Here is a 26,302-nt window from a genome sequence, read left to right as displayed (position 1 = left end):
GAAGACCTGTGGATGAAAATGAAATCGGATGGAGGGATGAAAGAAAATATAGAGGGATAGAAGGGAAGAAGTTGGGGAATGAAAATAAAAAATGAGGGAAGTGCCTGGATTAAAAAAAAAAAAGTGGTGGATGGAGAGACAAAGGAAGAGAAGAAGTGGTGGAGAAAAAGTGATAATGGAGGAAAGAAAGAAAGCAAGGAAGTGAAAGAAAAGTAATGTGTGTGTGTGTGTGTGTGTGTGTGTGCTTTCTGTGCTGGTAGCTGGACGTGGTTCTGGAGACCAACCTGGCCACCATCAGGGTTCTGGAGAGCGTGCAGAAGAAGCTGTCTCGCCTCTCGCCAGAGGACCAGGACCGCTTCCGATTGGACGATTGTTTGGGCGGGACCTCGGAGGTGATCCAGCGGCGTGCCGTGTACCGCATTTACGGAGATAAAGCTCCCGAGATCATCGAGGGACTGAAGAGGAACCCAGTGACTGCAGTACCTGTAGTACTCAAGAGGTACAAAACCGTCTGTCTGTTTATTTTTACGATTATGTCTGTCTGACTGACTCCCCATATACAGTGTGTCTGTCTTTCTGTCTATATCTCCATATAAATCTGTCTCTCTCTCAGTATGTCTGTCTCTGTCTCTCTCCCCATATATAATTGTCTGACTCTGTTTGCCTCTATGTATGTTTGTTCCTCTGCCTGTTTACGTCTGTCTGTCTCTCCCCATATATACCTGTCTGTCTCTCTAACAGCTATATATTTCTCTCTGGTTTTCTTGGAAAGATTTTAAGGTCAGAGGTCAAGGTCAGGCATGCTACAGTACCCTGGAGCAGTGTAGTTTTGCAAGTGTGTGTGTGTGTGTGTGTGTGTGTGTGTGTGTGTGTGTGTGTGTGTGTGTGTGTGTGTGTAGGTTGAAAGCGAAGGAGGAGGAGTGGAGAGAAGCCCAGCAGGGCTTTAATAAGATCTGGAGGGAGCAATATGAGAAAGCTTACCTCAAATCTCTGGACCATCAGGGGGTCAACTTCAAACAGAACGACATGAAGGCCCTGAGGTCCAAAAGCCTGCTGAACGAGATCGAGAGCATCTACGACGAGGTACTGACGCGCGCGCACACACACACACACACACACACACACACACACACACACACACACACACACACAAACGCCTCGCACCTTACGCCCCTTACATGATAATACACACCTCCATAACGTCATAGCACAGCATCATCACATACTTCTGTACAGTCATCATAATACGCCATAACTCTCTAGCCTCTAAAAGCATGTACTAACATACACCTGTGTGTGTGTGTGTGTGTGTGTGTGTGTGTGTGTGTGTGTGTGTGTGTGTGTAGCGTCAGGAGCAGAGCACTGAAGAGGGCGGAGTCGGTCAGCAGGGTCGTGAAGGGGGCACAGCCTCCAGCGAACCTCACCTGGTCTTCTCCTACGAGGACAAGCAGATCCTGGAGGACGCCGCGTCCCTCATCATCTATCACGTGAAGCGTCAGCCCACCATCCACAAGGAGGACAAGGACCAGATCAAGCGCGTCGTTCACCACTTCATCCCTGACCTGTTCTTCTCCCGGCGCGGCGAGCTCAGCGACACGGAGGAGTGGACGGATGAGGAGGCGGAGACTGAGGACGGGGGTGTGGTTGGGGGCGTGGAGATGGAGGAGAGGCAAACGGCAGAGCGTGGAGGAGCGGCGGCGGCGGCGGGAGCAGGGCCTACGGGAAGTCAGCAGCAGGTGAACGGCGAGTCGAGGCGGCGGCGGTGTGCGTCCCCGCGTGGGTCGGAGCAACAGGAGCAGCTGGAGCAGCAGAAGGAGCAGGACGGCATCTACAATCTGTTCTTCGTCAACAACAACTGGTACTTCTTCCTGCGGCTGCACCAGACTCTGTGCTCGCGGCTGCTGAAGGTGTACCGACAGGCCGAGAGACAGCTGCTGGAGCACCGTGCCGAACAGAGCGCAGAGCGCCTCCTGGTGGCCGAGGGACGCCGAGACAAGGCCACTGATCTCGCCATGGAGCTGCGACTCAAACAACCCAGTAATACATACACAGTCACACACACAGTCACACACACAGTCTGCAGCTCAGAGTAGAGGTATAAGGTGTGTTTAAATGGTGGAAGAGTCTGTTATTGAATGTGTGTGTGTGTGTAGGCGAGGTGGAGCTAGAGGAGTATTACCCGGCGTTTTTGGACATGGTGCGCAGTCTGCTGGACGGAAATCTGGAGTCGATGCAGTACGAGGACACACTACGCGAGATGTTCACCATCCACGCCTACATCGGCTTCACCATCGACAAACTCATCCAGAACATCGTCAGGCAGGTGAGAGAGGGGGGGGATCTTCAGGAAGAGGGAGACACACAGAGAGAGAGAGAGAGAGGAATATTCAGAAAGACAGACACAATGAGGGAGAGAGAGAAACCGATGAAAAGAGAGACAGAGAGATGTGTATATAGCGGTAGACTGACGGTGAAGTCGACGTAGAGAAAGAGACAGAATCAGAGACGGACATGGAGAGAGAGAGAGAGAGCAAGAAATGGAGAGACGGAGGAAGAAATAGTTGGATATAAAGACGGAGAGAGAAAGGCATTGCAAGGTAAGGGGAAGAGAGAGAGACGGAGTGATTATGTAATACAACAGGATGTGGTCAGTAAAATGGGCGTGGCTTTTCTTTTTCATTATAAATACTGAACTGTTCACAATAGTACTGTTGAACTAAACTGTGTGTGTGTGTGTGTGTGTGTGTGTGTGTGTGTGTGTGTGTGTGTCCGTGCAGCTGCAGCACCTGGTGAGTGATGAGGTGTGTGTTCAGGTAGCTGAGCTGTACGTGTGCGAGCGAAGGCGGGGCGCTGCGGGGGGAAATCTCTCCTCTCAGTGTGTGAGAGCCGCCTGGGAGACCAGCTACCAGTGGAAGGCTGAGAGAGTGATGGCTGAGGAGAACTGCTTTAAGGTACACACACACACACACACACACACACACACATACAGAGAGAGAGAGAGGAGAGTTTGGTATGGGAGGAAAAAAGAAAGAATGGAAAATTCACAGGAAATGGGGGAATAACAGGTAAAGGTGGGGAAGGAAAGAATGGTAGGTAGGAAGGAAAAAAATAGAAAGGGAGGATGATGTTGAGAGCAGAAGGAAAAGTAATGAGTAAGAGGGAGGTAGGGCAGAAAAAATAGGATGGAGTGATGAAGATGGGCAGGTAGAAAGGAGGGGAAATTGGTCTGGGTGAAGACAAATAGAGGGAAAATAAGAGAGGGGGGAAAACAGAAGAAAGGAAGACGGGAACGAGAAGGGAAGGAAGAATTGAAAAAGAGAGATGCTGAAGTGAAGCTGCTGATTGGTCGGTCGCTGTAATGGTCATTATGATGTCATCAGGTGACTGTTTCTCTCTGACACTGCAATAAACAGATGGAGAATAAAGTGGGCGGAGTCTGATATGTGTGTGTGTGTGTGTGTGTGTGTGTGTGTGTGTGTGTGTGTTGCAGGTGATGTTTATTCAGAATAAAGGTGAGGTGACGATGACCATCGAGCTGCTGGACACTGAGGAGGCTCAGGCTGATGATCCACTTGAAGTACAGGTAGAGTGTGTGTGTGTGTGCGCGATTTCTAGGGGTGGCTGACATGCTGTGACATTTTCAATCCGTATGTTTAATATTTTAACGTGTGTGTGTGTGTGTGTGTGTGTGTGTGTGTGTGTGTGTGTGTGTGTGTGTGTGTGGGGTCTCTACAGTGCCTGTCCAACTACATGGAGCAGTTTGTTGGAACTGAAACATCCTCATGTTCACAGGGAGAAGGTTACTACTTCAAACCTGTATTCCTCCCCAGGTAACACACACACACACACGTCCAGTTTCAGCTGACAACCTACTTGGAGTGGTGTGTATGATGCTTCCCCCTCTCTCTCTCTCTCTCTCTCTCTCTCTGTGTGTGTGTGTGTGTGTGTGTGTGTGTGTGTGTGTGTGTGTGTGTGTGTGTGTGTACGTATGTAGGAACCTGCGTCACTTCCGGCGCTGGCAGCTGCGGCAGGTGGAGGCTCTGCGCAGTCGGCGTGAGCTGCGGGATCAGCTGGGTGTGGAAAGCGCCGGAAACCTCGACTGCAGGTTCAAACTCAACACGCACAAGATGGTGTTCGTCATGAACTCTGAGGATTACATGTACCGCCGCGGGGCGCTGATCAAGGCCAGGAAGGTAGTGTACACTACAGCCCTACAGTGTACGCGCACTAGAGCACTACCTAGTGCACTACAACTCTGCACTGTCTCATTACTTGGAAATATACAAGAAGGCAGACAGACAGTTTTACATTTACAGGTAGACAGACTGTTAGACAGACAGGTTAACATTTACAGGTAGACAGGCTGTTAGACAGACAGGTTAACATTTACAGGTAGACAGGCTGTTAGACAGACAGGTTAACATTTACAGGTAGACAGGCTGTTAGACAGACAGGTTAACATTTACAGGTAGACAGGCTGTTAGACAGACAGGTTAACATTTACAGGTAGACAGGCTGTTAGACAGACAGACAGACAAATTGATAGCCAAATAGAAAGGTGGACAGTTGGATACTTAGACTGGCTTGGACAGACAGACAGACAGGTAGGCACACAGACATTTTGACAGCAAGACAGACAGACAGACGGTTTGACAGACAGACAGGTAGACAGGAAATCTGAGTGCACAAGATCTCATCTCTTCTCTCTCTCTCTCTCTCTCTCTCGCTCTTTGTCTCTCTCTGTCTTTTCTTTCTGCCTGCCTGTCTCTCTCTCTGCCTGCCCCCTCTCTCTCTCTCTCTGCCTGCCTCTCTCTCACTCTCTCTCTCTGTCGCTCTCTCCCCCCCTCTCTCTCTCCCCCCTCTCTCTCCCCCCCTCTCTCTCTCCCCCTATCTCTCCCCCCCCCCTCTCTCTCTCTCTCTCTCTCTCTCTCTCTGCCTGCCACTCTCTCTCTCTCTCTCTCTCTCTCTCTCTCTGCCTGCCCCCTCTCTCACTCTCTCTCTCTGTGTCTCTCTCTCTCTCTCTCCCCGTCTCTCTCTCTCCCCCTCTCTCTCTCTCTCTCCCCCCTCCCCCCCTGTCTCTCCCCCCCCTCTCTCTGCCTGCCACTCTCTCTCTCTCTCTCTCTCTCTCTCTCTCTCTCTCTCTCTCTCTCTCAGACTCACATGCGCGTGTCCCGGCTGCAGCGTGAGCGTTTCTCCCGTTGGCACGGGGTGTGGCAGAATGAACACGTCCCCCCTGCCGCCGCCCGCTCTGTCCACGCCTGGCTCCTCGGAGACGACCTTGACGACCTGCTGCCCTGCAAGACCACCTGCGTTACTTCACAGGTCAAAGGTCAAACAGTCAACAAGTACCATGTGCGGTACAGCAGCAAGGCCCCGGCTTCACCGTGACGCATGTCGCCACACCCCCCCAGCCTTCACTCTCTCTCTCTCACACACACACACACACACACACACACACACACACACACACACACACACACACACACTGACACACACACACACACTGACACGCACAGACACACACACACAGAAAGGACAGATGTGGAGTCGATGATGTAATCATGGTGTGGACTTGAACAGCCAATCGGATGTGAATGAACGAATGAATGACTTAATTTTTTTTCCATTGTAGTTTTTAGCATATGAAACCAGCTGTGTGTGTGTGTGTGTGTGTGTGTGTGTTCTGTATGTGCACTTCACGGTTGTAAGTGAATGAGTGATGTCATCAGCCCGGTGGACGCTGGAGACTCGGCGTGTTAATGCTCATCGTCCGAATCATCATGTACCATATCGGCCAAATCATGCTCTTTTTTTTTGTTTCTTTTCTTTTTTTTTTGTTTTGTTTGGTGTAATTTTTACATGTTAAAACCATGAGATGATGAAATACAAGCGTTTTGCAGAGGAATGTATAACACGGATCCTGTATCAGTTATCTTGAAATAAAACAACCACGTTGTGCAGTTCTTACAAAAACTGCGTAATATATTTATTATATGTTCTTTATTTAATTTATGCACAAACTACTATTTTCACACTGCTCCAGTTCCTGTGGGGGGGGGGGGATTTTAAAATGGGTCAATTTTTTTTTTTTTTTTTTTTAAATGCGGCTCAAGTAAATCTAGAACAAAAATGGTTTGATAAAATGGTGTAAATGTGGTGATTGTGTGTGTGTGTGTGTGTGTGTGTGTGTGTGTCAGTGTGTGTCAGTCACTAAGTGGCGCCACATGCATGTTTGCTTCTCTGTTCTGTGTGTGTGTGTGTGTGTGTGTGTGTGTTGGGTGTTGAACCCTTGTGGCAGATAGATAGATAGAGAGAGGGAGAGTAAAGGAGAAGGAAGAGAAAGTTGTGCGCGCGCGTGTGTGTGTGTGTGTGTGTGTGTGTGTGCAGTCATGGACCTGCGCTCGGAGCTGCTCAAGTCCATCTGGTTCGCTTTCACGGCGCTGGACGTAGAGAAGAGCGGCAAAGTGTCCAAGTCCCAGTTGAAGGTGAGGAACAGAACCGAATCGAACCAGAACCAGAGTGTACAAACGTACACAAACCATTAGCATGCGCGCACTGTGTGTGTGTGTGTGTGTGTGTGAGTGTGAGTGTGTGTGAGTGTGAGAGAGAGAGAGAGAGAGATTTAGTGATTGCAGACTTTCTGGTGGTGTTTATTTTATTTTATTTTAAGAGCTACTATTCTCACACATCATCATTTCCCCTGTGTGTGTGTGTGTGTGTGTGTGTGTGTGTGGCCTCCTTCACCACATGGTGTGCATCTCATTTTAAAATGGGTCTTAAGTGAATATAGACGAGAGGTAATGTTCTTGGTTTGATGAAGTGGTGTAAATGTGGTGCTGATGTTCTGCTCTTTCTGTCAAACCAACATTTCAACTTGATTTTTTTTCTTTTTTTCCCTTTTAAATCTTGAATAGAAAGAAAGAAAGGATGGATGGATGGATGGACGGATGGATTTTGGTTGGGGGAGGGGGAGTAAAGTGATGAAATTACTTTACAATACTTCCATTCTTTATCCGAACACTGAGTGGAAGTGCAGTCTGACTCGCTCTGAATCAGCTCGGAGACTTTTTGAACTTTTTTCCAGTCCAAGAGAGAGATTTATTATAAATCAGACGGAAAGGTCAAAGTAACTTTAAGAAAAAAGAAAAAAAAACTAAATGGATGAGCAAGAAAAACAATGCAGAAGCCAGACAATTTATTCTAAAACGAGAACGTTAAAGGGCTTTTAAAACTGCAGTGTAAATATAATACATTAATAATAATAAGTGTGTGTGTGTGTGTGAGAGAGAGTGTGTGTGTGTGTGAGAAAGCTGTTAATCAGATTGAAATGTTTGTTTAATCACACATACAGAATGCTGTTATAGACATTGGCAGTGAGTGTCTTGTTAAAAAAGAAAAGCGAACTTTCCCCCCTGTTGATATTAATATATGAGAAGAAAAATAAAAAAATTGAGGAAGAGCTAGAGCTGGGATCCCTTGAAGTGTGAAATAGATGCCCCAGACGCCGTCAGTACGAGTTTATTTCATCAACGTTATTTCAAATGCGAAGATGTTTTTGGAGCTGTAGCGCTTTCTGTTCCTACACGTTGGGTCTGAGTTTGCTCCGGTGCCGGGACTCCTAGAAGAATTTATAATTCAGAAATGTGGAGCTCGTGAACAGTGTGTTCATTTACGCGCTCGGTCGAGGTTTTAAACCTTTCGCAGGAATGACTGCGTCAGTGCGGCGTGGCATGGAGGCGATCAGCCTGTGGCACTGCTGAGGTGTTCTGGAAGTCCAGGTTGCTTTGATAGCGGTCTTCAGCTCGTCTGTATCGTCGGGTCTGGTGTCTCTCGTAGATTCTCTATGGGGTTCGGGTCAGGTGAGTCGGCTGGACGATCGAGCACGGTAACACCACGGTCAGTAAAGCGGTTACTAGAAGTTTTGGCACTGTGGGCAGGTGCAGAGTCCTGCTGGAAAAGGAAATCAGCATCTCCATAAAGCTCGTCAGCAGATGAAGCATGAAGTGCTCGAAAATCTCCTGGTAGACGCTGCATCCACTCTCGACTTGAGAAAACACACTGGACCAACACCAGGAGCTGACATGGCAACCCAAATCATCACCGACTGTGGAAACTTCACACTGGACTTCAAGCAGCTCGGATTCTGTTCCTCTCCACTCTTCCTCCAGACTCTGGAACCTTGATTTCCAAATGAAACGCAGCATTTACTTCCATCTTCCCCGTGACTGTGTGTGTGTTCTGACCCAGACCGAGAGATTAAAGCCTCAGGAAACCTTCACAGGTGTTTGGAGTTAATTCTCTGATTAGAGTCTTCTCAGCTCGACTTTTCCGTATTATAAATTCTCTATTCGGATATTTTGAGATGCTGGATGTTTGATTTCCGTGAGCTGTGAGCCGTAATCATCGCGATTAAAACAAAAAGGCTCAAAATATTTCACTTTGTGTAACGAATCTAGATTATATGAAAAGTTCCACTTTTTGAATTAAATTTACGGGGAAAAATGGACTTTTTCACAATATTCTGATTTTTTGAGATGCACCTGTGTGTGTGTGTGTGTGTGTGAGCGCGCAGTTCCACTGTGCAAGTTGATGCTGATTGGTCGGCTGCTGTAACTCTCATTATGACATCATCACCTGTCACTCGGAATTCAAATTTGTTAGTGTTTTATTTGAAGCGTAAACAGAAAACGCCGTTTTCTCAGCTGTAAAAAAACAAACAAAGACGTTCAGAATAAAACGTCCTCGTCCTTAAAAGATCTTTATTTTTCTGAAAGGTGTACAAGCTGCAAATTAGGACGCGGCTGCAGACAGGAACGTGCGACATTTTTCACACACGCACACGCACACACACACACACAAAAAAAAAGCGTGAAATATCAGTGAATCAGAACACAGCTGAAGGAGTTGATGTGACTGCGAAGGTTTTTTGACTTGTAGTGTTTGCGGGTAAAATAAAAACGACCCAAATGTGTCTGTGAACATGCGAATGCTAACCTATAACCATTAGCAATGGCTTGTTGGTCTGTTTATTTGATTTGTTTATCCTAGCTGTCGGGTTTTGACGGCTGAATACGTTTAACACGAATATCTTTCACTTAAAAGCGCTTGAAATTCTCCTGTCATTTGCTACTTCGCCCAGTAGCCTCTTCACTTTAACGTCTCAGAGCTGCCTGGACGTGTCGTCCACCCCCCCCCCCACACACACACACACACACATACACATATATATGTATAAAATAATGTTGAAGCAATATAATGTAATCCTGAGGAAACTTTTAAATGAGTTTGACACACACAGGGTTTTTCTGTTTTTTTGTTTTTTTTTTGGATTTGAATCGAGTTTCAGACGTTAGTGTGAGGCCACCGGATGTGGTGATACATACACACACACTGAGAAGTATGTGTGTGTGTGTGTGTGTGTGTGTGTTCATATTTACACTAAAGTCAAAATACTGAGGAAACGATCAACTCAAAAACACAACACCGCGGTTAATGTTAGCGCGGCGTGTTAACACACACGGGTCAGGTGTGTGTTACGCGTATCACGGAACGTGAGATCTCCACCTGTATTACTTTAGCTGAAGACGTGAACACACGTGGAATCGGTATTAACAGTGAGCTATTTAAAATAAATAAATAAATAAAAAATGATTAACAGCAAATCCTGCAGGCATAATTTCCAGAGAGAGACACACCAATGCATTCTGGGTAATATATATCCTTTTTTTTTTTTTTTTAAACCCTACTTCCTGGGGAAACTCATCCAATCGCACCCACAACATTTTCAGATGAACGTAACTGGTTGTGTTTCTCAAAATATAAACAGATTAGGGATTTAAATCAGGTTTAACGCAGCTGTTACACAAACAGATCTTTTTCATCCTGCAGGTCTGATATCTGATCGCTCGTTCATTCTCACCGCAAGCCCCTCCCCCCCGTCCCCCCTGTCCCCCCCGTCCCGGATCCTGCAGTATCCCAGTCCCGAGGCAGCGACTCGTTCAAAACCCGAACCTGTAATAGTCAGGTTAGCTTCTTAGGTCTCGGCTACAGAGCGGAAATGTGGAATAAATTACTTCGAGGTTCTTTAGATGTCTTTCGAGCCCTATTTAGACGGGATTCGTTTTTTTTTAACATGTACGTGCAGTTCTCCGGGTCATGTGCTGTATATCCCGTCTGAGAGGACGTGCAGGTAAAGATGGCGGTGTGGGAACGACGCTCCAGGAAGCGCCGAGTCTTTTCCATCGTCTCGCGAAAGTTTACAGAGCAGAACATTAACATGACGGTTGAAGGTAACGTGTGAGAGACGCGACACTTCAGGGGGTTTAGGGAAGTTATTGAGTTCCTCGCACAGGTACAGACTACAGATTTTTAGGGTCATGTGACCTGTTAATGATCAAGCGCGGCCACGCCCCCCGACGACAGGCACTTTACTGGACACAAGCAGAAGTTCTCAGACTTCTCATTACTGAACCTCAATCAATAAACAGAACAGGAAGTGTGTGTGTGTCCGTTCCAGATTCTGTGTGTGTGTGTGTGTGTGTGTGTGTCTGTTCCAGATTCTGTCTGATAACATGTGTATGGTGTTTTGAGAGAGTGTGTGAGTGTGTGCGCCAGGTTCTATCTCTTACTCTGTACAGTGGTGTGTGTGTGTGTGTGTTCCAGGTTCTGTCTCATAACCTGCATATAGTGTTTTTTGTGTGTGTGTGTGTGTGTGTGTGTGTTCCAGGTTCTGTCCCATAACCTGTATATGGTGGTGTGTGTGTGTGTGTGTGTGTGTGTGTGTGTGTGTGTGTGTGTTCCAGGTTCTGTCTCATAACCTGTATATGGTGTTGTGTGTGTGTGTGTGTGTGTGTGTGTGTGTGTGTGTGTGTTCCAGGTTCTGTCTCATAACCTGTATATGGTGTTTTGTGTGTGTGTGTGTGTGTGTGTGTGTGTGTGTGTGTTCCAGGTTCTGTCTCATAACCTGTATATGATGTTTTGTGTGTGTGTGTGTGTGTGTGTGTGTGTGTGTGTGTGTTCCAGGTTCTGTCTCATAACCTGTATATGATGTTTTGTGTGTGTGTGTGTGTGTGTGTGTGTGTGTGTGTGTTCCAGGTTCTGTCTCATAACCTGTATATGATGTTTTGTGTGTGTGTGTGTGTGTGTGTGTGTGTGTTCCAGATTCTGTCTCATAACCTGCATATAGTGTTTTTTGTGTGTGTGTGTGTGTGTGTGTTCCAGGTTCTGTCCCATAACCTGTATATGGTGTTTTGTGTGTGTGTGTGTGTGTGTTCCAGGTTCTGTCTCATAATCTGTATATGGTGTTTTGTGTGTGTGTGTGTGTGTGTGTGTGTGTGTGTTCCAGGTTCTGTCTAATAACCTGTATATGGTGTTTTGTGTGTGTGTGTGTGTGTGTGTGTGTGTGTGTGTTCCAGGTTCTGTCTCATAACCTGTGTACGGTGCTGTGTATCCCTCACGACCCGGCCGCTCTGGAGGAGCATTTCCGTGATGATGATGATGGACCGGTCTCTAGTCAGGGCTACATGCCGTACCTTAACAAATACATACTCGATAAGGTACCACCTGTCTCCTTCCTTCCTTTCTTTCTTTCTTTCTTGTCCTTTTTTCTTCTTCCCGTTCTTCATAACATGTTTCTTGCTCTAACAAAATTGCCGCGTTTCTCTTCTCTTCTTTTTACCTGTCTTCATTTCTTTCTATCTTTTCCTCCCTTAGCGACTGCTTCGTGACTCATCCTGAAAAGTGCACTGACGTCTGAAAGTCTGAGCGCTTAACTATTTATTCTTTCTCTGTTTCTCTTCCTTTTTCCTGTTTAGCTCCTATTTCCTCCAGGTAATTCACATCCATTCCTGTTTAATAGTTTTGGTGTCTTTGTTGTTATTATTGAAATATCTGCATTTAAACAACAACAACATTCACTGACCCCCTCAGTACAGATTTATTTTACAAACTCTCTATTAAACAATCCAGCATGTAGTAAATGTTTCGTTTAAAAGGTTAAATAATTTAAATATTTAAATGTGTACAATTATACAGAACCCTTTTATTAAACTTTCATTACTTATAGGTACAATAACTACTGACTCAAATGAATCAGAACGTCTACTACTGACTCAAATGAATCAGAACATCTACTACTGACTCAAATGAATCAGAACGTCTACTACTGACTCAAATGAATCAGAACGTCTACTACTGACTCAAATGAATCAGAACGTCTACTACTGACTCAAATGAATCAGAACGTCTACTACTGACTCGAATCAGAACGTCTACTACTGACTCAAATGAATCAGAACGTCTACTACTGACTCAAAAGAATCAGAACATCTACTACTGACTCAAATGATTCAGAACATCTACTACTGACTCAAAAGAATCAGAACATCTACTACTGACTCAAATGAATCAGAATGTCTACTACTGACTCAAATGAATCAGAATGTCTACTACTGACTCAAATGAATCAGAATGTCTACTACTGACTCAAGTGATTCCAAACACCTACTGCTGACTTAAAAGTATCAGGACATCTACTGCTGCCTCAAATGAATCAGAATGGTCTTCTACTGATTCCAAAGAAACAGAACATTACAGACCCAGAAAATAATACTAATGACCTAGCACAACCAGAACCCTTACACTGGCAACCTACCAGAACCAGAGCAACACTGACCCAACAGAACCAGGCTAGAGATGAACCGAAGAGAACGACATGAACAACAATACAAATAACATTACTGACCCAAAGTGTGTGTGTGTGTGTGTGTGTGTGTGATTAGGTGGAGGAGGGCAAGTTTGTGAAGGAGAACGTGGACGAGCTTTGCTGGACTCTCACTGCCAAGAAGAACTACAGGCCGAAGGGGGACAGCATCCTGCCTCAGAAAGACGCCTTCCGGCTCTGGTGTCTCTTCATCTTCCTCTCGGAGGACAAATATCCGCTGGTGATGATCCCTGATGAGGTGAGACACACACTACTCTAAATGCTAACATTGAACTAAACTAGGTGCCGAATGCTAACCCAAGTGCTAGCTAATTTGCACAATAGTCGCAAACACTAGAGTTAAACAACTCAAAGCTAACTCACAATGGCTAATTGTAAAGGATTACCCACAATGCATTGGAAACGAACGGTTCTTGGATACCTATGTACACGTAATCGGATGTGTTCGCTCGTTTGCGTTGAGTATACTAGCCCGGTGAGATGTGATACTAGCTGCTGTGTTGTGGTGATGCGTGTGTTTTGTGTTAAGGCGTTTCTGAAGCCCAAACCTCAGGTTGCACTGAGGCAGGAAGTAAGAAAGCGCCGTGAGACTTCCGGGTTTTGAAATGTGCTGCTGTCACAATTTCATCTGCAGCGTTGTTTAGCAGCTCCTTTTATCGCTTTCTATCTCCCTTTAGCAGTAAAGTGGGTGAAGCGAACTGTAGGTAAAACGCGTGAGAGCTTCACTACAACCAATCACAGCGCTGACATGGCTTTATCAGAACGCTGCACAAGCTAGCTTACAGTGAAAACTAAATGACTGGGCATGTTGAGTGAATGGTTAACCTAGTGAGTGTTGCCTAACCAAGCAACTGAAAGCTAACAGAGTGAGTGCAACCTAACCTACTGAGAAAAAAGCTCAGCTAGCAATTGAAAGCTAATCCACTGAGTGAACGCTAACGTAGGGAGCCAAAGCTAATGTATCGAGAGAAAGCTAACCTAGTGAGCAAAAAAAATAATAAAATACCAAAAACAACCTCACATGTAAAAGCAACAGAGTGAGGGAAAGCTAACCCACCGAGTAGAAGCTCAGCTAGTGATTGAAAGCTAATCTACTGACTGAATGCTAACCTAGTGAGCAAAAGCTAATATAGCAAAAGAAAGCTAACCTAGCGAGCATAGCTGCTGCGTTGAACAATCCTGATTCTTCCTGCCTTTATTTCTGCTTCGTCAGCTGGAATTATCAAACGGAACGCTTTCATAAAATCCTACAGACAAAAGCGTTTGTAAATAATATTCTCGAATTCTGTACAGCGTCAAAGACGGGATTATTTTCGTGAAGAAAGTCCGTCGTGTGGCTCTTGTCGCGCATTTATACCGCAAAACCTTCAGGAAAATGTCAAGTAACCGGAACTGTTTATTAATTTTTTTTTTTTTTACCGTGTTGCTCCAGTGTCGGTTAAAAGTTCATAAGAAACAGCTCTGGTAATCCTTTCTGTCAGGTGTGTACAATGCTAAGGCCTTTATCGCTGCAGAGTTTCGAATTCGCGTTCTAATAAAGTCGCATATTTGATACGTTAATGAAGCTCCCGTCCCGTACGCTGCTGTTATACGCGCTGTAGATGTACTGTAATGTGCGTATTTAGTATCAAACCTGGACTTTAAATCAAACAGCAGCTCTGGGGTACAGTGAACATAAAGGGGTGTGTGTGTGTGTGTGTGTGTGTGTGTGTGTGTGTTTGTTATTCACTCGATCTGAGCACAGAAAATCGGGTCGACTTTTTCTTCTCTCTTTTTCATGCTTGCACTCTTTCCGCTGCCTTTTAGCTTCTCTTTCCGTGAGGTTTTTGGTTATTTCCTGTAGGCAGCGTGGCATTTAGCAGTTTCGCTCACTGCAAGAGGGAGAGGTGTGTGTATGCGTGTGTGTGTGTGTGTGTGTGTGTGTGAGAGAGAGAGAGAGAGAGAGAGAGAGAGAGAGAGAGCAAGAAAGCAGATGCCACTTATGTTCCATGATAATGCTCGTGTAGTTGTACAGTTTTTACTTTTATGATTTAATCTAGTGTCGCGCAATGCGTCATGTCACTGTTACATTAACACACGATCTGAACACACACCGAACGCAGTTATACCCAGAGTACCAGATCGGGTGTGTCATTGTATGATCCAGCTGCGTTTTTAGCGCATCATCAACTCTTTTCAGGGGAAAGTACTTAGTCATGCTTAAAAAATTCACCCAAAAGACTCATTTGCATATTCAACAAATCATCATGAACCTTTACATATCAGAACGTGGTACATGAAGAAGGAAGATTTTCTGAATATGATCAGCATGGAATAAAACTGAGCTCGATGTTATTACTGTAAATATCACTAAGAAGAGAGTTTAAAACTTAGAACAAAGATGCGAGTGCGTGGACAAACAATGATCCGTGATTGGTCGTTGAGAACAATGGTAATCAGTGATTAGTCAGTGACTACGTTTACACGGACAGCAGTAATGTAATTATTGACCTTACTCCGAGTAAGATAATATTGTGATTAAGGTGTTTACGTGAGTCGCTTTTAGAATACTCCTGTCATGTTCCCGTTTTTACATGTTATAGAACATAGATTAACAGCCCGCGTCATGACGTCACCGCGCCACGCCGTCCGACGTCCCTCCAGAATTTCACGTATCGACATACAGTTGGTCTTCGTTATGGAACCGTATACAGTTTTGGGTGTTTTTATTTATTTTTTTTACGAACGCTTTAAGTGCAGTTAATTGTTTGTCATGCTGTACGTGCTAATAGACGACTGCTTGAAGCGGTGGGCTGCATCCCAAACCGCGTACTTACTGTCTATATAGTAGCCGAGATACATGTATTTTTCCCCACTACAGGCCTATAGTAGGCAAGTACGCGGTTTGGGACGCAGCCGAACTCTCTTGTTCGCTGTCAAACGGTTGAGCGCTGCCGTGTGTGATCGTGTCCTGTCGCAAAATGCGGTGAAAACTCTCACACGACGTTAATAGTGTGATTAAGGTGTTTACATGTCTGTAATACACGTCCATAATGCGACTAAAACAGGAAATACTCCACACGTCTTAATTCCATTAGAGCTTACTTCGAGTATGACCTTACTCAGATTAAGGTAATTAAAAATTGCTGTTTACATGGTAGTTTCTTAATCAGAGTATGGTCTTAATCAGGTTAATATTGGATTATTGTTGTCCGTGTAAACGTACTGATTGAGAACAATGGTGATCTGTGATTGGTTTTGAGAACAATGATCACTGTTTGGTCATTTGGAACAATGGTGATCAGAGATTCGTCATTGAGAACAGTGATCATCTGTGATTGGTTGTTGAGAACAATGATGATCTGTTATTGGTCATTGAGAATAATGGTGATCAGTGATTGGTTGTTGAGAACGGTGATGATCAGTAATCACCCCTCTACCCTGTCAGTGTAAAAGGATAACCCCAGGAGTACCACTGACCCAATATTTAAAGCCCAGAGACACTGAGGTGGTTCAAAACCCACTCTAACATCACAACACCGCTATTGTCCGCCACATAACCATTGAATATGAGGAGGTTGTCCGTGTTAAATGTTGCTTCTTACTTCTAGATGCCAAGATGTCTTGCCACATTGAGTTTCGTGAATAATATCCTCACCACAGCTCGACCACAATGCCTATTTTAAATCTCATGTTTCCGTCTGTGTTGGTGTTATTCATGTGATTTAAGGACACAGCCTTGAGCTTTTTCAAAATGAGCTCTGTCACGATTACTTCTGACCCGTCCTAATTTCTAGCTCTGCTCGTTTCTCTTTTTCGATCAGTGGTGCATCGGCAAGACGGGGTAACCGAATTCAGTGTGGACACTTTGTTATAGCACGTCTCGCTCTGTAATAGAAATAATGACAAAATATGGTATTTGTTACTGCACCACACTGGAAAAGTGCTATAACACCTTCTATCATGTGCTTCTCCTCCCCCTCAGGTGGAGTACCTGCTGAAGAAGCTGTGCATGGCCATGAATGTGGAGCTGAACTGTGCGGAGCTGGAGGACTTTATTTCCCAGGATTCCATTCAGCAGAACGGTTTCAGTGTGTGGGCGTTCCTGGAGATGATGAACACTGGGAAGCTGACCAGAGGACTTACCAAGGAAATAGTCAGCATGGCCATCGAGGAAGTGTATCGAGAGATAGTGGGGGATGTGCTGAAGGAGGTAGGGGAGTGCGTCTTTTTGAGGGTGTAGACTTGGGTGGCATTTCTATGAAAAGCAAGACCGCTATAGTACCTGTGTCAGGGCTTACATAGGCTCTCATACAGAGGGGTTGGAAATGGGAGTTATGGTGGTAATGAACTCCTCCCTTTCCCGCTCGGTGAATATGACCTATAACCTAGTCAAGATAGTATAGATTTTGCTAGCTAGCTAACTCACTCAAGCAAATACCAAGGAACAGTCTTGGCTATCCAGAGTTAATACACTGCCTTCTGAGGGAACTCTTGCTTTAATGTCCATATGTTGGAACGGTGGAATTTGGTGGACTAGAAGACTAGGAACATTGGAAAAAATAAACCCTTGAAACTAGGAGACAAGCAAACAAGGAGCCTGAGAAACTAGATGACTATGAAACAAGGATGCTGGGAAGCTATTAGGCTATCAAACAAGATAGAACAGAGGACTAGAAGACTACAAACCTGTGGGATAAGAGACTAGGACACAAGGTACCTGGGGAAAGTAGCAGACTATCAAACACGGAACCTTGGATAGATAGAAGGAGACTAGTAAACAAAGAACTTCAATGAATTGGAGAATGTCAAACATAGAACCTTGGAAACAGAAAAACACACCTGTAAATGTTAGAATCTAGTATATCAGGAATCTAGTAGACTGTAAAGCAACCTGTGAACCAATGGGACTGGGAGACGGGGAACCTGTGAAACTATGAGACTAAGAAATGAGGTACCTGGGAGGCTAGGACACAATCAGACAAGGAATGTTGGAAACATGTAGACTAGTGAACAAGAAACCCCAGTAAGTAGGAGACTATCAGTCATTGGAGATTTAAAAAAAAAAAAAAACGACCAAGCAAAGGAACATGACAGACTAGTGGACTAGAAGATTAGAAACCTGTGAAAGAGACTCAGATACACGGTAACTTGGAAAGTAGGAGCCTATTAAACAAGGATTCTTGGAAACAGAAAGACTATGAAGGAAGAAACCTCAGTGAACAGGTGACTATTAGGCATAAGAAAAACTAAGTAAGGAACTACCAAGGAACATGAAAGACTCGGGGACTAAATCACACAGGTGACATGAAGAATCTAGGATACAAGTATTCCAGGAGTCCAGCTGACTTTAAAGTAACCCATGAACCTAGAGGACTGGGAGACAAGGAACTGTGAAAGTAAGAGATTGGGAAATCAGAAACTTGGGAGGCTAGGAGACTACCAAACAATAGGAGACCTTGGAAATATGGAGACTAGTCAACATAGAACCTTAGCAAATAGGAGACCTTGGAAACTAAAAGAAATATTGAGAAAGTAGGGGACTATAATTTAAGGAACCTGTGTCACTAAGAAATTAGGATCCTGGGAATCTAGGGGACAACAAACTAGCAATCTGTAAAACTAGGGGACGGGGATACGAGGGACCTGTGAAAGCAAGAGAGGAGGCATGATGGGATGTCTGAAACACTGCGAGCATACCGGTGGAAGGCCTCTACAGACTTCAGCGGATCCCTTTCATTTAGACAGATGAAACACTACGTTTATGCTTGTGTGTGTGTGTGTGTGTGTATCAGGGCTACCTATGGAAGAAAGGTCAGTTGAGGAGGAACTGGACGGAGCGCTGGTTCACCCTCAAGCCGAACTCTCTGGACTACTACGTCAGTGAAGACCGCAAAGAGCGCAAGGGCAGCATCACACTGGACACCAACTGCTGCGTAGAGGTGTGTGTGTGTGTGGGGAGGGGGGGGGGTTGTCCCAAATGGCAGTTTAAGCCCTTTGGTCATCTTCCAACTCACAAAGTGGAGATCTATAGTGCGCTGTTGCTCAAAGATGAAAAAAATGTCAAAGTATTTGGGAGGCTTGATTTTTCGAGTTAGACTTGGAGTTGGGGTTGCTCCCTGCTGTCAAACCCTATCAGCCCTTACCGTGTGTGTGTGTGTGTGTGTGTGTGTGTGTGTGTGTTCTGCAGGTTCTACCAGACAGAGATGGGAAGAGGTGTATGTTCTGCCTGAAGACGATCTCCAAGACGTTCGAGCTCAGCGCCTCAGACACCAAACAGCGTCAGGAGTGGACGACAGGTCAGTGACCTCCACTCTCCTCACCATACTTCTCTCTTTTTTTTCCTTTCTAACGTTCACGCCATGCTGCAGCCTCGGTCATTTAAAGGCTCTGTCCCAAATACTAGAACCACAATTTGTTCTAACAGGACTTCCTGATAGTCGTTATTTTATTGCTGGGTATTCACCCAGTGCTCGTCTTGGTGTATAAGGGAGTGCGTGTGTTACCCATAATGCACTGTGAGCGTATGCTAACACTGATAAATGGCGTAAGATAGAAGTTAGAGGCCAGTATATAGGGCATAGGGTGTGTGGTTTAGGACATGTCTAATGCTGGTGATAGGGTTTGAGTGGCCTATAGAGTAAGCAGTGTGTGCGGTTTGGGACACGTCCACAGTGTACTGAGCTTTGTGATGGTGTTTGTGTGGCCATGCTGAGGAGAGTGCTACTGTACCACATGGATACACCAAACAGTCCTATGGACGGTTTTACTTGGATTGCCAAGAGATTGCTCCAAACAGTTTACGCCCAAGTCTTATTCATTCTTTAGTGGAGAATTTTACTTGGATGCCTTGGACTGATGGCTAAAAAAGACCCTGGTAGTCATACTGAAGGTCTACTCAATGCTGTTTGACGCTGTCGCTGTATATAGCTGTTTGACTGTTTATAGCACACAGTTGTGGGAAAGTAATGACTCATAATCACACTATCCGGTATCACCCAGGAGAAGACGCGTTCCCTTTTGCGGCTGGTTCCTCTCAAGGTTTCTTCCTCGTGTCATCTCAGGGAAGTTTGTCCTCACCACTGCTGCCTCTGGCTTTCTCATTAGGGATCCAAGTCGAAGTCTAAATCCGGATTTCGGTAAAACGGTGTATATTCTTAAAGCGCTGTATGAATGAAACGGGAATGAATACACAGCGAATGGGCTGATGCTTTTATTCAAAGCGACGTACAATTGAGACAGGATTCAACCGGACAGTTGCAGGTTAAAGGCCTTGCTCAAGGGCCCGAGAGTGGCAGCTTGATGAATCTAGTACGACCTTCCAGTCAGTAGCCCAATGATTTAACCGTCGAGCTACCACAAGACTGCCCCACTGTGTGGTTTGGGACAGGTCCACGATGGACTGGTTAGGAATAAAATAGTAGGATTGGAATAGTTAGATGTCTATAATGGTGTAGGATAGGGTGTGGTTTGAGACGTGTCCAGTGTGAACGTGTCATTATGGACCAGTGATGTGTGATTTGGGACGTGTCCAGAGTGGACTGATGATGGTGTTAATGTAGTCTATACAGGAAATAATGTGTGTCCACAATGGATTGGTGTTAGATAGAGGTTGATGATGTGGCCTGTAGATTAAACAGGGTGTGGATTGTGACGTGTCCAGTGGGCACTGATAGAGGTAAGACATTTGTGATAGTGTTTGTTGTCTATATAGGGATTGTGTGGTTTAGGACATGTCCACAATAGACCGGTGATGGTTTTAATGCAGTCTATATAGTCAAAAGTGTGCGGTTTGGGACGTTTCCACAACGGAATGAAGATAGTGAGACGTTTGTGGTGATGTTTATGTGGCCTGTGTGATGAATTTGGGACGTGGACTGAAGCGCGATGTTGCGTTTGGTCTGCCAGCGATCCAGACGGCGATCCGGCTACACGTGGAGGGGAAGTGCTCCCTGCATAAGGAGCTGAAGTTGAAGCGGCGGGAGCAGCGTGAACGCAGGGAGAGGAGGCGGGAGGAGAAGGAGCAGGAGCTGCAGCACCTCCACCTGCTGCAGGAGGAACGCGAGCGCAAGAACGCTGAGCTGGAGCTGCTGAAGGAGGCGCAGAGGCAGGCGCAACTACTGCTAGAACAAGAGGAACAGCGGCGACGCGAACAGCACGAACAGCTCCAGCAAGCACTGGAGCTCCAGCTGAGAGAGGCGCAGGAGGTACTGGTGGGGTGGAGGTGGGGGGGTTGCTGGTTATGGGTGTGTGTTTGGTATAACTGTATAATAATAATAGGATAAGTGCTAACGTACGTGTGTATGCGTGCGTGTAGGCACGTGTGTTTATGCAGGCTGAGATGGCTCTGAAGGAGGAGGAGGCGGAGCGTCAGAGGAGGCGAATCCGAGAGCTGGAGGAGATGCAGCAGAGGTTAGAGGAGGCGCTGAGACAGGAGATCAAAGCGAGACAGGACGAGGAGCAGCACCGATACAAACAAGCCAGGTGCACACACACACACACACACACACACACACACACACACACACACACACACACACACACTGCTGTGTCATGAGTAAAGTGTATCAGTGTAGTAAAGTGTGTACAAGTTCATGTATAAAGCACTTACACAACGTTCATTAGGAAGTCACCAGAGGAAGTGCTCATCTCACACTAAACTTGGACACACACACACACACACACACACACACACACACACACAGCTGCAGTCAAAATTATTCAACCCGCATTGCAAAATAAGGCGCTTGATTAGTTGAATCGGGTGTGCTTGAGACAACACCTGTCTGTTTCGGTTAACTCTGTAATAATCATGACCAAAAAAAACATTTTTTAATGATGGATTTTATTTCATATGAACGAACTGAAAACATTTCCCATTCACCGTGAAGGACAGTGAGGACGAGACATCGGCGCGTCGTTCACGCTGGAAAATCCAGTCCAGATAAGAGCACTTGATCAAATCAAAAGATGAGATGGAGGAAGGGGGCGGGGCTCACTTGGTGTCAGTCATTTTTTGGTGTCCCAAAAGTCTCCATACGCAGGGGAGTGTGTTTGCCAGCACCATGTAGGTTGTGCCTTCGTCAGTGGATGTCCGTGGAGGTCCACTTCTTCTCGGTTGGTCCGCAACACTTCTTCCAGTCTTTTTGAATTTGTTAAACAGTTTGGCAACAGTGTGGTGTGCGTGTGTGTGTGTGTGTGTGTGTGTGTGTGTGATGTACTCGCCATGTTTCCTGTTAAAGTCCATCGCAACCTTGCGACAGCTTCCCGATCCAGCCATGAGAATTGAGATTCTCAATACGTTCTTCTTTTGTCAAAGGCGTCCTTAAAGGCTATCTGAAATAAATAAATAAATATATAAGGAAGTATGTATGGAGACTTTGGGACACCCTGTAGATGTCAGTTGGCTCATCTGCTGTTTTTACTGGGAGGAAATAAGAAGACTCCATTGGTGTATTTTTGAGTGATATCTCACAGCAGAGTACTCCAACTTTAAAATGCGTAGCTCCTATGGAATATGTGGAGGAGGAGGAGGAGGAACGATGACGGCTCTGATAATTGATGGTGATGGTATTAGTTGTAATAGAGCTAATGATTATGCAGTTTGCTGGAGGAGGAAAAGCAAATGGTGATATTGGGGATGATGGTGGTGGTGGTGATGATGGTAGTGCTGATGGTGGTGGTGATGATAGTGGTAGTGCTGATGGTGGTGGTGGTGGTGATGATGGTGGTGATGATGGTGGTGGTGGTGGTGATGATGGTAGTGCTGATGGTGTTGGAGGTGATGGTGGTGGAGGTGATGGTGGTGGTGATGATAGTGGTGGTGGAGGTGATGGTGGTGATGATGGTAGTGCTGATGGTGGTGGAGGTGATGGTGGTGGTGATGATAGTGGTAGTGCTGATGGTGGTGGTGGTGGTGATGATGGTAGTGCTGATGGTGGTGGTGGTGGTAGTGATGATAGTGGTGGTGGAGGTGATGGTGGTGATGATGAAGGTGGTAATAGTGACGTTGAAAGTCATGATGGTAATGACTGTGGTGGTGCTAGTGATTATGCAGGTTGCTGGAGGAGGAAGAGATGATGATGATGATGATGATGATGATGATTACTGTGCAGGTTGCTGGAGGAGGAGGAGGAGAAGATGAAGTCCCTGATGTGTCTGCAGGAGGAGCAGGAGGAGTTCATTCAGAGGGAGCAGAAGGAGAAACAGGAGCTCAAACAGGAGATGGAGAACAAAACGCGAGCGCTGGAGGAGGCGCAGAAACAGCTAGACGAGATCAGAGCTAACAGACACAGAGTGGAGCAGGACGTGGTGGTCAGCACACACACACACACACACACACACACACACACACACACACCGCTACAGACTGGCTTTGTGTACGTTTCATGTTTGTATTTTGGTTAAAATTATATTCTTGGATTAATCGTTTTTGTTGATTGTGTGTGTGTGTGTGTGTGTGTGTGTGTGTGTGTGTGTGTGTGTGTGTGTGTGTGTCAGGCTGCTCAGAGGAAGCTCCGGCAGGCGAGCACTAATGTCAAACACTGGAACGTTCAGATGAACAGACTGATGCACCCTATTGGACCCGGAGGTAGGTGTGTGTGTGTGTGTGTTTGTCTTTTAAACATAAAATTACTGCTGTCCCTAACCATGTGACCGATCTCAATCTCCATCGTCCCGTTACTCCCCAAACTCCTCACCTTGCGCTTGGTAACCCTCCCTTTATTCGGAGAGGACGTGTCCTCCTTTTCCAGGAGAGAATCATGGCATCTTGCTGCATTCGAATGAACTCCTAACTTGAATAAATTCCCAACCTCTGACTAGGAAAAGAAAAAAACAAACAAGAAAACGGCCCCCTTGACTCAGAATTCCTATTCGGAAACTCGGGACGGTCTCCTCAGCGCCGAAATCAGCAAGTGACGTCAAAACAACATGGCCGCTCATCGACAGCATCGACAGTAGCACTTCTTCAACACGCAGACATATTCGCTTGTGAAATCTACAACACTGACTCTACAGTTCACGGTCCTGAGACGAACATTGAGGCGTCCATGCTTTTTTTCCCGCCCAATCTGTAACTTGAAGCTACGGAGGGTGAAAATTCCGAGCTCCGACGTCTCACTTCAGTGCTTTATATATTCAGCGCTAAAGTATTCCGTGATGTGATGAAGGACAACTTCGATCAGTGTCGTCTTCAGATGCTCTCCTGACTTGATATCCTCGTGAACATCGCAGTAGTGGACACAACAATCCCGAATACATCAGCGAACATGCTCCTAAGCCTTCTCCATGTCCACCAAAGAACATCCAGACCGGCTTGGCCAACTCTCATGAGCCCTTCGATTGTCTGCAAGAGGATCACAAGTTGGTCCAGTAACAGAATACAGATTATTTCTCCTGAATGTAAGGTTCGGGTATCTGTCGGGTCCTTCTTTACTACACGCTGCTGTAGACTTTCCCGGGGGAGCTGAGAGGTGGTCCTCCATTTTGTTTTGTTTTTACAGCATCTCTGGTTTGCTATTCCATAAGGACTTCATTACAAGAACAAAAGTGCATTAAGGTCACCAGCACTCGGGTTCGGATCAGGAACGTTCGGACCCGCGTTTGTAGTAAGCGCTTTGTCCTGGTCGGGGTGGCGGCGGATCGGATCCGGAACGTTCCTGGCGAACATTTGGGCGCGAGGCCAAAATATACATTGGATAGGATGCCAGTCGGTCGCAGGGCATCGTGCACACACACACACACACACACACACACACACACACACTCATTCATTTACTCCCTGAGCGATTTAGTATTTCCTACCTGCATGTTTTTGGGAGGTGGGAGGAAACCGGAGAACCCGGAGGAAACCCACGCATCTCTCTCTCTCTCTCTCTCTCTCTCCACACGGACAGTAACCCGAGCTGAGGATCGAACTGGGGACCCTGGAGCTCAGTTTGATTTGACTTGAAAACCTTCATTAGCATCTCTCTCTCTCTCTCTCTCGCTCTCTCTCTCTCTCTCTCTCTCTTACACACACACACATATTAGTGCGTCTCTCAGTACATCAAGTTGGCTAGATATATATATATATATATATATATATATATATATATATATATATATATATATATATATATATATATAATAGCATCTATAGCTTGCTTTCTGTCCTTCTCTCTGTTGAAGCTGTTCGATATTAGCACCTGTCTTTCTTTCCTTATTTCGTTCTTCGTAACTACTTCTATCATTTCTTTCTATCACCAATCGAAGCAGTGCTTTGAAGCCCCCCGCCCGTGAGGGGAAGTCCCCGTAGCTTTGATAGATGAAAGTGACGATTTGCATTTCAGGCTGTGTACATGTCGAATCCTCCGTGTGTTTTGCAGACAAGCGGTCGGTGGGAAGCTACTCCAGTTTCCGCATCCCGCCGCAGAAGGATCCGGCGCTGCGGCTCAGAAGGACGAGCAGCGAACAGGATGAGGAGAGCAAAGAGAACACGGCGGAGAACCTACTCTCAAAGGCCTCCAATGGAACCATGGACACACACTGAGGGGCGTGGCCAACCAAATCCACACCTCGGTTTCGGTCTTCACTGGCAGGGTGCTTGACTAGTGTGACAAACGATCACAGATATCCATACGAGAGAGAGAGAGAGAGAGAGAGTGCACTACTGAAGCCACCACTTCAGCAGCGTAAACCTCCTGAAACCCCATGGACTTGCAGTGACTTACCTCAATACTTAACGCTTTCTTTAAGATGCATGACAGGATCGAAGCAAAGCATACGGCTACTAATGCAGCTAATCCAGAATAGAACACCGCTCCCGTGTTTACACACTTGTGGAAAATATTAACTGTGCATACAAGTTTTCATCCTGAATTTTGCTTGTAGATGTATACATTATGTACATTATGTACACAGATGTATGATGATTACACTGAGCTTTTCTCAGAGGAACTGAGAACTAAAGGCCTCGGCATACTTCATGCGGACGTGACATCCGGCTAGCGCGAACGACGTGACAGTACTGTCGAGCAAACGGACGTCAATTCGAGGGTTCAGCAAAAAAAAAAAAAACGCGTGAAAAGTGGGCCTTCTTGTCAGTGTATCACTAGCGTACTAAACTCGCCGTCCTCATGCCTCATCCCCCAGTTTATTTAATGGTCTCTTTATGTAAATATAGAACGAAATAGTTTACAGCAGTTCTTCCTCTTCATGGTTTTCTGTCACGTGTTTATGTACTCCCGTCAGCGAGCAATCATCTTCCTGTAGTCGTGGAAATGGTCATGAAATTTCAACAGCGCCACCTGCAGTACTGGAGCACCCATAGCTGATGGCAAATTCAGTAAATAAGCTCAAGAGGGTGGTTTCATCGTCATATAAACCGCGCAGACGTTATTAAGTATGCCGAGGCCTTGAGTGTGCTTGTAAACTTAGCTAACGTTTATTCTGTATTCCACATTATATTTTTTATTGCTTCATCTGCATGTAAAGGCTAAGTGTATAATAAATCATCATGACACACAATGCCAACGTCTCAGATGATGACACACACAGTTTCCAGTCATACTAACACACACAAAGCTGAAGAAGCTCGGTGGTTTCTTGCGCTTCAGATTT

The 26,302-nt window shown here is 45.7% G+C and overlaps 2 protein-coding genes across 6 annotated transcripts in view; both read left to right on the top strand.

Annotated features, from left to right (window-relative positions):
* Nucleotides 1–5,973, top strand: part of sin3b (SIN3 transcription regulator family member B) — a 16,111-nt gene extending 10,138 nt beyond the window's left edge. For both annotated transcript variants that reach the window (XM_053625936.1, XM_053625935.1), the window contains exons 11-19: nt 261–499; nt 900–1,083; nt 1,347–2,037; nt 2,154–2,323; nt 2,778–2,951; nt 3,491–3,583; nt 3,736–3,830; nt 3,995–4,193; nt 5,155–5,973. In XM_053625936.1, the coding sequence (XP_053481911.1) occupies nt 261–499; nt 900–1,083; nt 1,347–2,037; nt 2,154–2,323; nt 2,778–2,951; nt 3,491–3,583; nt 3,736–3,830; nt 3,995–4,193; nt 5,155–5,388 (2,079 nt within the window). In that variant the 3' untranslated portion in view covers nt 5,389–5,973. The remainder of the gene's footprint in view (nt 1–260; nt 500–899; nt 1,084–1,346; nt 2,038–2,153; nt 2,324–2,777; nt 2,952–3,490; nt 3,584–3,735; nt 3,831–3,994; nt 4,194–5,154) is intronic.
* A 110-nt stretch (nt 5,974–6,083) lies between these two features.
* def6a (DEF6 guanine nucleotide exchange factor a) lies at nt 6,084–26,210 on the top strand. Of its 4 annotated transcripts, XM_053625959.1 has the most exons (11): nt 6,084–6,485; nt 11,415–11,555; nt 12,780–12,959; nt 16,686–16,913; nt 18,496–18,642; nt 18,891–18,999; nt 20,609–20,907; nt 21,018–21,184; nt 22,816–23,014; nt 23,201–23,291; nt 25,069–26,210. In XM_053625959.1, exons 1-11 carry the CDS (start codon nt 6,390–6,392, stop codon nt 25,230–25,232), a joined length of 1,821 nt encoding a protein of 606 aa, XP_053481934.1. In that variant the 5' UTR covers nt 6,084–6,389; the 3' UTR covers nt 25,233–26,210. The 4 variants fall into 4 exon arrangements, 3 of the variants coding, with proteins under 3 accessions (XP_053481934.1, XP_053481933.1, XP_053481935.1); XR_008386042.1 differs by lacking the exon at nt 6,084–6,485 and having other exon boundaries at nt 10,749–11,555; nt 22,758–23,014; nt 25,069–25,115; XM_053625958.1 differs by lacking the exon at nt 6,084–6,485 and having other exon boundaries at nt 10,749–11,555.
* Nucleotides 26,211–26,302: the final 92 nt, after the last annotated feature.

Source organism: Ictalurus furcatus, chromosome 5, assembly GCF_023375685.1.
Source record: "Ictalurus furcatus strain D&B chromosome 5, Billie_1.0, whole genome shotgun sequence".
NCBI lineage: Eukaryota > Metazoa > Chordata > Actinopteri > Siluriformes > Ictaluridae > Ictalurus > Ictalurus furcatus.
Note: the sequence above shows the minus strand (reverse complement) of the source record. Positions and strands in the feature narration are given on the sequence as shown.

Bases quoted from the DNA above. Each gene is read 5' to 3' on its own strand.
- def6a (XM_053625958.1), top strand. From the start codon at position 11,298: ATGGTGTTTTGTGTGTGTGTGTGTGTGTGTGTGTGTGTGTGTTCCAGG. The intron at 20,908-21,017 runs GTACTGGTGGGG...GCGTGCGTGTAG, and splicing joins AGCTGAGAGAGGCGCAGGAG to GCACGTGTGTTTATGCAGGC. The intron at 23,292-25,068 runs GTAGGTGTGTGT...TGTGTTTTGCAG, and splicing joins GCACCCTATTGGACCCGGAG to ACAAGCGGTCGGTGGGAAGC.